The 12,869-nt window shown below is 49.5% G+C and overlaps 1 protein-coding gene across 1 annotated transcript in view; it reads right to left on the bottom strand.

Annotated features, from left to right (window-relative positions):
• Positions 1–12,740, bottom strand: part of LOC145339678 (ras GTPase-activating-like protein IQGAP1) — a gene marked incomplete at its 3' end in the record, with an annotated part of 37,293 nt that extends 24,553 nt beyond the window's left edge. Inside the window, exons 1-3 of the mRNA XM_080184190.1 lie at positions 12,640–12,740; positions 5,244–5,343; positions 1,054–1,210 (exon numbers count right to left, since the gene is read on the bottom strand). Coding sequence (XP_080040316.1) covers positions 1,054–1,210; positions 5,244–5,343; positions 12,640–12,673 — 291 coding nt within the window. The remainder of the gene's footprint in view (positions 1–1,053; positions 1,211–5,243; positions 5,344–12,639) is intronic.
• Positions 12,741–12,869: the final 129 nt, after the last annotated feature.

The following is a 12,869-nucleotide window of genomic DNA, read 5'->3' as shown; positions in this document are numbered from 1 at the left end:
AAGATTTCTTACTCTGTCCATAGGCACAGAGATCTGGGAGTACGGGTCCACAGATCCTTAAAAGTGGCAGCGCAAGTGGAAAAGGTGCATGCTCGTCTTCATCGGACAGGGCATCGAGTATAAAAGTTGACAAATTACGCTACAGTTGTATAAGACGTTGGTTAGGCCACATTTGGAATACTGTGTTCAACTCTGGTCACCACACTACCAGAAGGATGTGGAGGCTTTGGAGAGGATACAGAAAAGGTTTACCAGGATGTGGCCTGGTATGGAAGGTGTTAGCTATGAGGAGAGGTTGAATAAACTGGGAGTGTTCTCCCTGGAAAGACAGAGGCTGAGGGGCCACCTGTTGGTAGCTTATAAAATTATGAGGGGAGTGGATGGGGAGAACTGCTGGAAGCTTTTTCCCAGGGGCAGAAATGACACTTACAAAGGGGGGAAAGGTTCAGTGGAGATGTGCGGGGGAAGTTATTTTTACACAGAGGGTGGTGGGGGCCTGGAATGCACTGCCAAGTGAGGTGGTTGAGGCAGACATGTTAACCACATTTAAGACTCATCTGGATAGACACATGGACAGACGGAAATGGAGGGATTTCCTATGGTTGGTCCTATCTAGACCAACCATCTAGAGGTTGGTCTAGATAGGACAACGTGATCAGCGCAGGCTTGGAGGGCCGAAGGGCTTGTTCCTGTGCTGAACCGCTGTTTGTTCTAAATGTCTTTTAAATTTCACTGTAGCCACCTCTATTATCTCCTCATTCCACACACGCACCACCCTCTGGGTGAACAAGTTACCCCTCGAGTCGCCTTTCCCCTCTCACCTTCAACCTCTGCCCTCTCGTTTTGGACTCTTTCCACCCCCCCACCCCACTACGCTGGGGGAAATGATCTCGGCTATTCTCTTACCTACGTGCCCTCGTGATTTTATGAACCTCTGTAAGGTCACCCCCTCGTCCTCCTACACTCCAGGTTCCTCGGATGCAGCATTCTCTTGAGGGAACTGCCCATTGCAAGCACTAGGTGCAGCCTCTAGTCACTCAGCATTCACCGTACCTGGTACCTTTGCAGCTCCGGGTCATAGATTTTCCTCTGCGGGACCACGTCGGGAGCAAAGCGATGGCCCAGCTTGGCCAGAATCACTCCGTTCCTCAGACTCTCCTCCAGGTCGGTGGTTGGAGGGAGCTCCTCGTCTAAGCAGGCCTCCATCCATCTAAAACAAAAAGGGCCAGAGGACACAAAGCAGAAAGAAGGCTCCTTAAAGTACTTTAGCGTTGCATGTCAACATGAGTCAACATGATCAGGGGGAGATACAAATAATCCCAGCCCCCCGTTCAACAGGGGACTTTTTCCCTGCCCGATCTTGGGATTGATGTGGAGATGCCGGCGTTGGACTAGGGTGGCCAGAGTAAGTAATCTCACAACACCAGCTTAAAGTCCAACAGGTTTATTTGGTAGCACAGACTTTTGGAGCGCCGTTCCTAGTAGGAGGGATTACTATTTAAAGGGCGAAAAGCTGCAGCACGCTACGGTGCAGAGGGACCTGGGGGGTCCTTGTGCACAAATCGCGAAAACCCAATCTGCAGGTGCAGCAGGTGATCAAGAAGGCGAATGGAATGCTGGCCTTCATAGCGAGGGGGATAGAATATAAAAGCAGGGAGGCCTTGCTGCAACTGTACAGGGCACTGGTGAGGCCGCAGCTGGAGTAGTGTGTGCAGTTTTGGTCGCCGCACTTGCGCAAGGATATTTTGGCCTTGGAGGGAGTGCAGAGGAGGTTCACTAGGCTGATACCGGAGATGAGGGGGTTGGACTATGAGGAGAGATTGAATAGACTGGGTCTGTACTCGTTGGAGTTTAGAAGGCTGAAGGGGGATCTTATAGAGATGTATAAGATAATGAAGGGGATGGATAGGGTAGAGGTAGAGAGATTCTTCCTGCTTAGAAAGGACAGCAGGACTAGAGGGCACAGCCTCAAGATAAGGGTGGGGGGGGGCGCAGTTTAGATCGGAGTTGAGGAGGAACTTCTTCACTCAAAGGGTGGTGAATCTCTGGAATTCTCTGCCCATTGAAGTGGTGGAGGCTACCTCGCTGAATATATTTAAGTCACAGGTAGATAGGTTTCTGATAGACAGGGGAATTAAGGGTTACGGGGAGAAAGCGGGAAAGTGGAACTGATCCACTTCAGATCAGCCATGATCTTATTGAATGGCGGGGCAGGCTCGAAGGGCTAGATGGCCTACTCCTGCTCCTATTTCTTATGTCCTTCATCAGGTGAGCGTATGCTCACTCGATGAAGGATCAGTGCTCCGAAAGCTCGTGCTACCAAATAAACCTGTTGGACTTTAACCTGGTGGTGCGAGACTACTTATGGATCCTGGGATGAATAGCCATGGTGGAGCTGAATGGCCAGTACAGGCACAAGGGGCTGAACGGCCAGAATCTGGGTCAAACAGCTCACAGGGTGGGAGCAGAGAAGGTGGTGTGGTGATATTGTCACAGCACTAGCACAGTCTCAGTAACAATGACTGTGACGTATCACAGCTTGGTATAGCTCCTGCTCTGACCAAGACCAAATCTATAAAGGGTGATGAATGTAGCCCAATCCCATCACGCAAACCAGCCTCCACCGACTCTATCTACACTTCCCGCTGCCTCGGGAAAAGCAGCCAGCATAATCAAGGACCCCACGCATTCCAGACATTCTCTCTGGCCAGCATTTATTGCCCATCCCTAGTTGCCCTTGGAGGGGCAGTTGAGAGTCAACCACATTGCTGTGGCTCTCTGGAGTCATATGTAGGCCAGACCGGGGTAAGGACAGCAGATTTCCTTCCCTAAAGGGAACCAGGTGGGTTTTTCCAACAATGGATCATCAGTAGATTCTTAATCCCAGGTATTTTTTGATGAATTCAAATTCCACCATCTGCTGTGGCGGGATTCGAACCCGGGTCATAGAACATAGAACACTACAGCACAAACAGGCCCTTCGGCCCACGAGTTGCGCCGATCACATCAACACCTATCTATAACCCCCAATCCCATAAAACCCCATATACTCAACCAGAAGTCTTTTAAAAGACCCCAGCGAGTTCGCCTCCACCACCACTGACGGCAGCCGATTCCACTCACTCACCACCCTCTGAGTGAAAAATTTACCCCTAACATCACTTCTGTACTTTCCTCCCCGCACCTTAAACCTGTGTCCCTCTCGTAGCGACCATTTCAACCCGGGGAAATAGCCTCTGAGAATCCACCCTATCCATTCCTCTCAACATTTTATAAACCTCTATCAGGTCGCCTCTCAACCTTCGTCTCTCCAGGGAAAAGAGACCCAGCTCCCTCAACCTAACTTCATAAGGCATGCCTCCCAGTCCAGGCAACATCCTTGTAAATCTCCTCTGTACCCTTTCAATAGCTTCTACGTCTTTCCTATAGTGAGGCGACCCTCACTATAATGTTCTGGGTCCCCCAGAACATTAGCTGGGTTTCTGGATCAATAGTCTAGCGATAACGCCACAAGGCCATCGCCTCCCCTTAATGGTGCGGATCATTTGTTTGTAGTGTTTGGCTCAGGGCAGTGAGAGTTCCCTGCTCTGTGGGATATTTCATACCCAGCGACAGGAGTAGGCAAGGGGAAGAGAAGAACAGCCCAGAGCTGGGATTTAAACCCACATCTTGTGACGCAGAGGCAGGAATGACACCCTTGCACCACGGCACTTTCATAGATCATAGAATCTTACTGTGCAGAAGGAGGCCATTCAGCCCTCCACTATCCCACCCAGGCCCTATTCACAGTCCCATGCATTTAGCTTGGCTGATCCCCCAACACTAAGAAGAAATTTAGCACGGCCAAGCCACCTAACCTGCGTCTCTTTGGAACGAGAGGGGAAACGGGAGCTCCCGGAGGAAACCCACGTAGACACGGGGAGAACATGCAGACTCCACACAGTGACCCGAGCCGGGAATCGAGCCCGGGTCTCTGGAACTGTGAGGCAGTAGTGCTAACCGTTGTGCCACCGTGCCACCCACTTAGATCCACAATGAATACTGGGAGTGATCTGCGTGCGGATTTGTATCCTCGAGCCATCAAAAAAGAGAGGGGGACACAATGCAAGACGTCTTTTACCCACTATCTCCACAGGCCAAAAGCATTCAGCTATCCACCCAGTATTGATAAAATGCACACACGCGTGCACACAACCCAAAGATGTGCAGATTAGGTGGATTGGCCATGCTAAATTGCCCCTTAGTGTCCAAAGATGTGTAGGTTAGGGTGGATTGGCCGTGCTAAATTGCCCCTTAGTGTCCAAAGATGTGCAGGTTAGGGTGGATTGGCCGTGCTAAATTGCCCCTTAGTGTCCAAAGATGTGCAGGTTAGGGTGGATTGGCCGTGCTAAATTGTCCCTTAGTGTCCAAAGATGTGTAGGTTAGGGTGGATTGGCCGTGCTAAATTGCCCCTTAGTGTCCAAAGATGTGCAGGTTAGGGTGGATTGGCCGTGCTAAATTGCCCCTTAGTGTCCAAAGATGTGCAGGTTAGGGTGGATTGGCCGTGCTAAATTGTCCCTTAGTGTCCAAAGATGTGTAGGTTAGGGTGGATTGGCCGTGCTAAATTGCCCCTTAGTGTCCAAAGATGTGTAGGTTAGGGTGGATTGGCCATGCTAAATTGCCCCTTAGTGTCCAAAGATGTGTAGGTTAGGGTGGATTGGCCGTGCTAAATTGTCCCTTAGTGTCCAAAGATGTGCAGGTTAGGGTGGATTGGCCGTGCTAAATTGTCCCTCAGTGTCCAAAGATGTGTAGGTTAGGGTGGATTGGCCGTGCTAAATTGCCCCTTAGTGTCCAAAGATGTGTAGGTTAGGGTGGATTGGCCATGCTAAATTGTCCCTTAGTGTCCAAAGATGTGCAGGTTAGGGTGGATTGGCCGTGCTAAATTGTCCCTCAGTGTCCAAAGATGTGTAGGTTAGGGTGGATTGGCCGTGCTAAATTGCCCCTTAGTGTCCAAAGATGTGTAGGTTAGGGTGGATTGGCCATGCTAAATTGTCCCTTAGTGTCCAAAGATGTGCAGGTTAGGGTGGATTGGCCGTGCTAAATTGCCCCTCAGTGTCCAAAGATGTGTAGGTTAGGGTGGATTGGCCATGCTAAATTGTCCCTCAGTGTCCAAAGATGTGCGGGTTAGGTGCGTCCGTTCTACATTGCAGGGAGTCTATGGTAAACGAGGTCAAAGACTCGACCTGGGTGGAAAGCCATCTCACCGTTTTGCCTCCTCCAAGTGACAGAGGTACTCATAGGCGATGTTCTGCCGTCTGCGTTCGTCCATCTCCTCCGCAGTGAGGCGTTCGTTAGCCAGAGCATCTGTCAAAGGGCAGGGTCAGAAACAGCGACAGTAAGAGAAGGACAGCTCCACAGCAGGCTCAGTGGTAAAATCTCATACGTAGAGACAATGGAAAATGTCTTGCCTTTACATAGCACCTTGTAGATCCATATTCCAGAACACTGTACAGCCAAGGATGCACTTTAAGTGTAGTCACTACTATAATGTAACAAACAGGGCAGCCAGTTGTGCACAGCCAGATCCCACAGAGGGCGATGATGACCCAGATGGTCTACGTTGTGACGCTGGTTCAGACATCACTATTGGCCCAGGGCACTGGGGAGAACTCTGTTTTTATCCCCACCAAGAGTGCTGAGGTGTCTTTTACAAAAGGGTTAGACAGGGCCTTGACTTGTCCAAGAGAGAGACAACACCCCCAGCCTCCTCTCTGTTGCACTATGATGGGACTTGAAACCTCAATCGCTGAAACGAAAGGAGGCTAAGAGTCCCTGTGTCTGCGTGGGTTTCCTCCGGGTGCTCCGGTTTCCTCCTACACTCCAAAGATGTGAGGGTTAGGTGGATTGGCCATGCTAAATTGTCCCTTAGTGTCTAAAGATGTGCAGGTTAGGGTGGATTGGCCATGCTAAATTGATCCTAGTTTCAGGAGTTTAGCAGGGTAAATTTGTGAGGTTACAGGTTAGGGTGGGATTGTTGTCGGTGCAGGCTCAATGGGCCGAATGGCATCCTTCTGTAGTGTAGGGAGTCTATGAGTGGAATCATGGGCTGGGCTTCATAGAATCCATACACTGTAGAAGGCCCTTTGGCCCATCGCATTTCCACCAACAATAATCCCACCTAGGTCCTATCCCCGTATCACCACTTATTTCCTCCATTGATCCCTCTGACACACTAAGGGACAATTTAGCATGGCCAGTCCACCTAACCTACACATCTTTGGATTGTGGGAGGAAACCGGAGCACCCGGAGGAAACCCATGCAGACCGTGGGGAGAACGTAACGTTCTCCACAAGACTCCACACAGACAGTGACCCAAGCCAGGAATTGAGCCCAGGTTCCTGGAGCGGAGAGGCAGTAGTGCTAACTCTGTGCCACCCAGGAGGCCAAGTACCATGTTCTGACACTTTCTCCATCAGCGGAAGCCCTGTTAACAGTTGTCACAGGGTAGCTGGACAGAGATGCTGAGGGAGTAAGTTATTTTAAGAACCACAGTTTTGACACCTAAAGCTCAAAACAGGAGAAAGAGGCAGGTGGCTCACTCCAAAACCAGACAGTTAAAGAAACCAGACAGGGAGTAAACCCACAATTATCCCAGCTAATGCTCGCACTCCCACCCTCATCCTTTCAATCACAGCTTTGATTGCTGGGAAGGGGTTGAAAAACGGATATTCAAAATAAAGTCACACAGCAGAGTGGTTAGCAGCACTGCCTCACAGCACCAGAGATCTGGGTTCAATTCTCGGCTTGGATCACTGTCTGTGCAGTCTGCACGTTCTCCCCGTGTACGCGTGGGTTTCCTCCCGGTGCTCCGGTTTCTTCCCACCGTCCAAAGATGTGCAGGCTAGGTGGATTGGCCGTGCTAAATTGTCCCTTAGTGTTCAAAAATGTGTGGGTTAGGTGGATTGGCCGTGCTAAATTGTCCCTTAGTGACCAAAGATGTGTGGGTTAAGTGGATTGGCCATGCTAAATTGTTCCTTAGTGTCATGGGGATTAGCAGGATAAATATGCGGGGTTATGGGGACAGGGCCTGGGTGGAATTGTGGTCAGTACAGACTTGATGGGCCGACTGGTCTCCTGAATTGTAGGGATTCTACGAGAAACAGAAAATGCTGGAAAATCTCAGCAGGCACAACAGGCTCCGTAGGGAGAGAACAGAGCCAGCCTTTCGAGTCAGGGTGAGGAAGAGTCACCCAAACCCAACACTTTGGCTCTGTTCTCTCTCAGTCAGAGGTCTGACAACACCAGGTTTAAGTCCAACTGATTTATTTGATAGTAAACTTGCAAGCTTTCGGGGTTTGCCCCCTCGTCAGGCAAACGGAGAGTTCTGGCTTCAGAAGATGCATCTGGACTCCAAAAGCTTGCAAGTTTACTATCAAATAAATCGGTTGGACTTAAACCTGGTGTTGTCAGACTTCTTACTGTGTTTACCCCAGTCCAACGCTGGCATCTCCACATCATGTCTATTCTCTCTCCACAGACACTGTCGAGCCTGCTGAGATTTTTCCAGCCTTTCCTGTGTTTTTAATCACAGAGAGCGAGCAGGGTCGTTATCACGTTCTGTTTGTGGGGAGGGCGAGCTGTGCGCACACTGTCTGTAGGTTTTCCCTATGTCGCGCTTCAGTGAGCAGAAAGCGCGTGAGACGATGAGTCTGTGAATGCAAGTCTGTCTTTCTGTTCCTTCTCCCCCACTTCTGACCAAACAGCTTCCCTCAAATGCATTTTGCACCTCAACCACTCCCCCTGCTGCCGCATCCTCAACATAAAGCTTCTCCTGAATTCCCTGCCAGATTTATAATTCACGGCCCCATATCTTTGATACCCCCTCTCCCACTCAACTCTCCCTCAAACAGAAGCATCTTCCCAATGTCTGAAAACAAAGTTTATTTATTAGTATCACAAATGGGCTCACATTAACACTGCAATGAAGTTACTGTGAAAATCCCCTTGTCGCCACACTCCAGTTCAGGTTACACTGAGGGAGAATTTAGCACGGCCAATGCACTTAACCAGCACGTCTGTCGGACTGTGGGAGGAAACCAGAGAACCCGGAGGAAACCCACGCAGACACGGGGAGAACATGCAAACTCCACACAGACAGTGATCCAAGGCCGGTATCGAACCCAGGGACCTGGCGCTGTGAGGCAGCAGTGCTAACTACTGTGCCATCCACTGCTTAATGAGAAGGCGTTGAGTGTGCTGTGGCTAAGACACAGATTAGTTCGCTATTGTACTGCAGGGTGGCACAGATTCCTCTAGGTGCTCCTGTTTCCTCCCACAGTCCGAAAGATGTGCAGGTTAGGGTGGATTGGCCATGCTAAATTGCTCCTTAGTGTCCAAAGATGTGCAGGTTAGATGGATTGGCCATGCTAAATTGTCCCTTAGTGTCCAAAGGTGTGCAGGTTAGATGGATTGGCCATGCTAAATTAACCCTTAGTGTCCAAAGATGTGTAGGTTAGGTGGATTGGCCATGCTAAATTGCCCCTTAGTGTCCAAAGATGTGTAGGTTAGGTGGATTGGCCGTGCTAAATTGCCCCTTAGTGACCAAAGATGAGCAGGTTAGGTGGATTGGCCATGCTAAATTCTCACTCAGTGTAACCTGAACAGGCGGCAGAGTGTGGCGACTAGGGGATTTTCACAGTAACTTCATTGCAGTGTTAACGTAAGCCTACTTGTGACTAATAAACGTTACAAAAAAAAAACTTTATCAACGAAAGTGCGTTGGGAAGATCAGGCAAAGTTCCTGCAGGGTTTTACGTTCCATCAGAGGCACCACCAGTGGCAACCAGGACAAGGGAAGACTTCCAAGACAAATGCAAATACAGCACAGAGGGACCAATTAGCCAGAAATATAAGCAAATAAAATGATGAATTAAACATGTCAGTGAGTCAGCCCTCAGCCAGGACTGCACAGTAAAACCACTTGTTCAAAACATTGCCCCGTGGTTACCAGATATAGCAACGCAAACCAAACCAGAGCTGGCAACCCTGAAATAATCAGATATTAAACATTTGCCAGAAGCTAATGTTGACACACTGGGAGGGGCTGCTAATGCAACACAAATTCAGGGTTGATGGTGTGTGGGTGTGGCAGGGGGGGGAATAAAAAGGGTCACTACATCGTTTTGCAGCTCCAATTTTCTATTAAATCTCCAGAAATAATCAACTTCATTGTACAGGAGATGCGAAGCTCGCTTACAATTTGATTTTTGAACTTTAAATCCACGCTTGGGTGCAAAAACACAGCTAAATAATCAGCCAACGCAGGGGGACTTTTCACAAGGGTGCAAGCTTCAAGTCACGTGCAGTTAGAGTCAGAGTCGCAGAGGTCTACAGCATGAAAACAGGCCCTTCGGCCCAACTTGTCAATGCCGTCCCCTTTTTTTAAAAGCAATTGCCCGCGTTTGACCAATATCTCTCTATACCCATTGTACCCACGTAACAGTCCAAAGACAAAATTGTACCCGCCTCTACTGCTGCCTCTGGCAGCTCATTCCAGTCACTCACCACCCTGTGTGTGAAAACATTGACCCTCTGGACCCTTTTGTATCTCTCCCCTCTCACCTTAAACCTGTGCCCTCTAGTTTTAGACTCCCCTACCTTTGGGAAAAGATATTGACTGTCTAGCTGATCTGTGCCCCTCATTATTTTATAGACCTCTATAAGATCACCCCTCAGCCTCCTACGCTCCAGAGAAAGAAGTCCCAGTCTACCCAGCCTCTCCTTATAACTCAATCCATCTAGTCCCGGTAGTAATTCTTTCCTGCACTCTTTCTAGTTTAATAATATCCTTTCTATAATAGGGTGACTAGAATCGTATACAGTATTCCAGTGTATACAGTGTGGCCTTACACAACTTGTACAACTTCAACAAGATGTCCCAACTCCTGTATTCAATGTTCTGACCAAGCACGTTGAATGCCTTCTTCACCAGCTTGTCTACCTATGACTCCACCTTCAAGGCGCTATGAACCTGTACCCCTAGATCTCTTTGTTCTAGAATTCTCCCCAACACTTTACCATTAACTGAGTTCTTTAAGAATTCCCATCTGGGGGTTCATTCAGATCCTGGCTGATTCTGTATCTTAACCCCATCTAGCTGCCTTGGATCTGTAACCCTTAACCCCACCCACATCCCCTTACCTAATGTCTACCTAATGCCCTCCTGAGCTTAAAGTAAGGTTTAAGGTCTGTTTATTAGTCACAAGTAAAGCTTATACTAACACTGCAATGAAGTTACTGTGAAATACCCACTAGTCGCCACACTCCGACGTTTGTTCGGGTTACACTGAGGGAGAATTTAGCACAGCCAATCCACCCTAACCAGCATGTCTTTCGGACTGTGGGGGGAAACTGGAGCACCCGGAGGAAACCCACCCAGACACAGGGAGAACGTGCAGGCTCCACAGCGACCCAAGCAAGGGATCGAGCCCAAGTCCCTGGCACTGTGAGGTAGCAGTGCTATCCACTGTGCCACCATGCCATCTGTCGTCAGAATTTCACCCTTAGTTCATTGAACGGGTGGCACAGTACCAGGGACCCGGGTTCAACCCAAGACTCAAGTGACAGCCTGTGTGGAGTTTGCACATTCTCCCCATGTCTGAGTGTTTCCACCAGGTGCTCCAGGTTCCTCTCCACAGTCCAAAGATGTGGATCAGCCATAGTAAATTGCCCCTTAGTGTCCAAAGATGTGCAGGTTAGATGGATTGGCCATGCTAGATTGTCCCTTAGTGTCCAAAGATGTGCAGTTTAGGGTGGATTGGCCATGCTAAATTATCCCTTAGTGTCCAAAGATGTGTAGTTTAGGGTGGATTGGCCATGCTAAATTGTCCCTTAGTGTCCAAAGTTGTGCAGGTTAGGTGGATGGGCAGGAAAGGAGGGGGAGAAAAAGAATTGTCCAAACTCACAACAGCACGTCAAACATCACAGGAGGGGGGAATTGAACCCAAAGGAGTTAAAGAGTCCAAAGTAAAGTTTGAAAATGTAAAAGATAAAAAGGTGGAATTTGGCTGCTCCCGGGCAATCCGGGACGGTTGGCACAGGTTCACAGTGCACAGGTTCACAGCATCTTTCTGGCTATTTGTAACAGTGATGTGGAGATGCTGGCGTTGGACTGGGGTAAACTCAGGAAGAAGTCTCACAACACCAGGTTAAAGTCCAACGGGTTTATTTGGAAGCAGAGGCCACTGGCTTTCGGAGCGCTTGCTGCCCCTTCATCAGGTGAGTGTGAGTTCTGTTCACAAACGGGACGTATAAAAACATGAACTCAATTTACAAAATAATGGTTGAATGCGAGTCTTTACAGGTAATCAAATCTTAACGGTATAGACAATGTGAGTGCAGAGAGGGTTAAGCACAGGTTAAAGAGTCGTGTATTGTCTCCAGCCAGGACAGTTAGTGAGATTTTGCAATCTCAGGTGATTCATGGGGGTTACAGATAGTGTGACATGAACCCAAGATCCCAGTTGAAGCCATCCTCACGTGTGCAGAAGTTGGCTATTCTGCTCAGCAACTCTGTGCTGTCGTGAAGGCAGCCTTGGAGAACGCTGACCCGAAGATCAGAGGCCGAATACCTGTGACCGCTGAAGTGTTCGCCAATGGGAAGAGAACAGTCTTGCCTGGTGATTGTCAAGCGATATTCATTCAGCTGTTGTAGCATCTGCATGGTCTCCCCAATGTACCATGCCTCGGGACATCCTTTCCTGCAGCATATCAGGTAGACAACGTTGGCTGAGTTGCTAGATGTGCCGGATCATTGACATGAATGCCATCCACCAGGCACACGGTACATACTCTTGCAACTCGGCCAACGTTGTCTACCTGATACGCTGCAGGAAAGGACATCCCGAGGCATGGTACGTTGGGGAGACCATGCAGACGCTACGACAGTGGATGAACGAACACTGCTGGACAATCACCAGGCAAGACTGTTCCCTTCCTGTTGGCAAACAACGACAGATCAGCCATGATCTTATTGAATGGCGGGGCAGGCTCGAAGGGCTGGATGGCCTACTCCTGCTCCTATTTCTTATGTTCAAACATGTCAGTGGTGACGGGCATTTGGCCTCTCATCTTCGGGTAAGCGTTCTCCAAGGCGGCCTTCACGACAGCGCAGAGTCGCTGGGCAGAGACCGATCGCCGAGTCCCGCGCACGTGAGGACGGCCTCACCCGGGACCTTGGGTTCACACGTCTCACTATCTGTAACCCCCCCCATTGACTTGCCTGGGTTTGCAACATCTCGCCAACTGTCCTGTCTGGGGACAAGGCACATCCCTGTGCTTAACCCTCTCACATTGTCCGCACCTTTAAGAACTTGATGAGCTGTAAAGACTCTCACCCCAACCATTATTTTGCAAATTGAGTTTGTGTCTTTATATCCCCCCCCCGTTTGCAAACAGAGCTCCCCACCCACCTGATGAAGGAATAGCCAGTTCCCAAAGCTCGTGCCACCAAAGTAAACCTGTTGGATTTTAACCTGGTGTTGTGAGACTGTGTTTGTAACACAATAAGTGAACTAAATCACATCCTATATTTAATGACTCTGATTTATAGGGAGGGGAGTGAAAGCTCCCATTATTTGCCTCAAGGACTTTCTACTCACATCCAACCTGGCATCGCCCGCCCTCGCTCTCCATCGTCCTCCTCGCACTTTATCTCGCCGATTCAACCTTTTCCTCACAGGTAATTTATTTTAAAAAGCGGGTCTTTCCGCCTCCTCAGAGGCGGCGGCGGCGGCGGCGGCTGTTGTCGACTCCTGAAAATCCCGCCACAATCCCAACGGCCATTGGCGGCGCGCGGGGCGCCGGGAGTTGGAGTCCGCCGCGGCCTCCA

The sequence above is a fragment of the Carcharhinus amblyrhynchos genome, unplaced genomic scaffold, assembly GCF_965287045.1.
Source record: "Carcharhinus amblyrhynchos unplaced genomic scaffold, sCarAmb.v2.hapA scaffold_603, whole genome shotgun sequence".
NCBI classification, from domain to species: Eukaryota; Metazoa; Chordata; class Chondrichthyes; order Carcharhiniformes; family Carcharhinidae; genus Carcharhinus; species Carcharhinus amblyrhynchos.
Note: the sequence above shows the minus strand (reverse complement) of the source record. Positions and strands in the feature narration are given on the sequence as shown.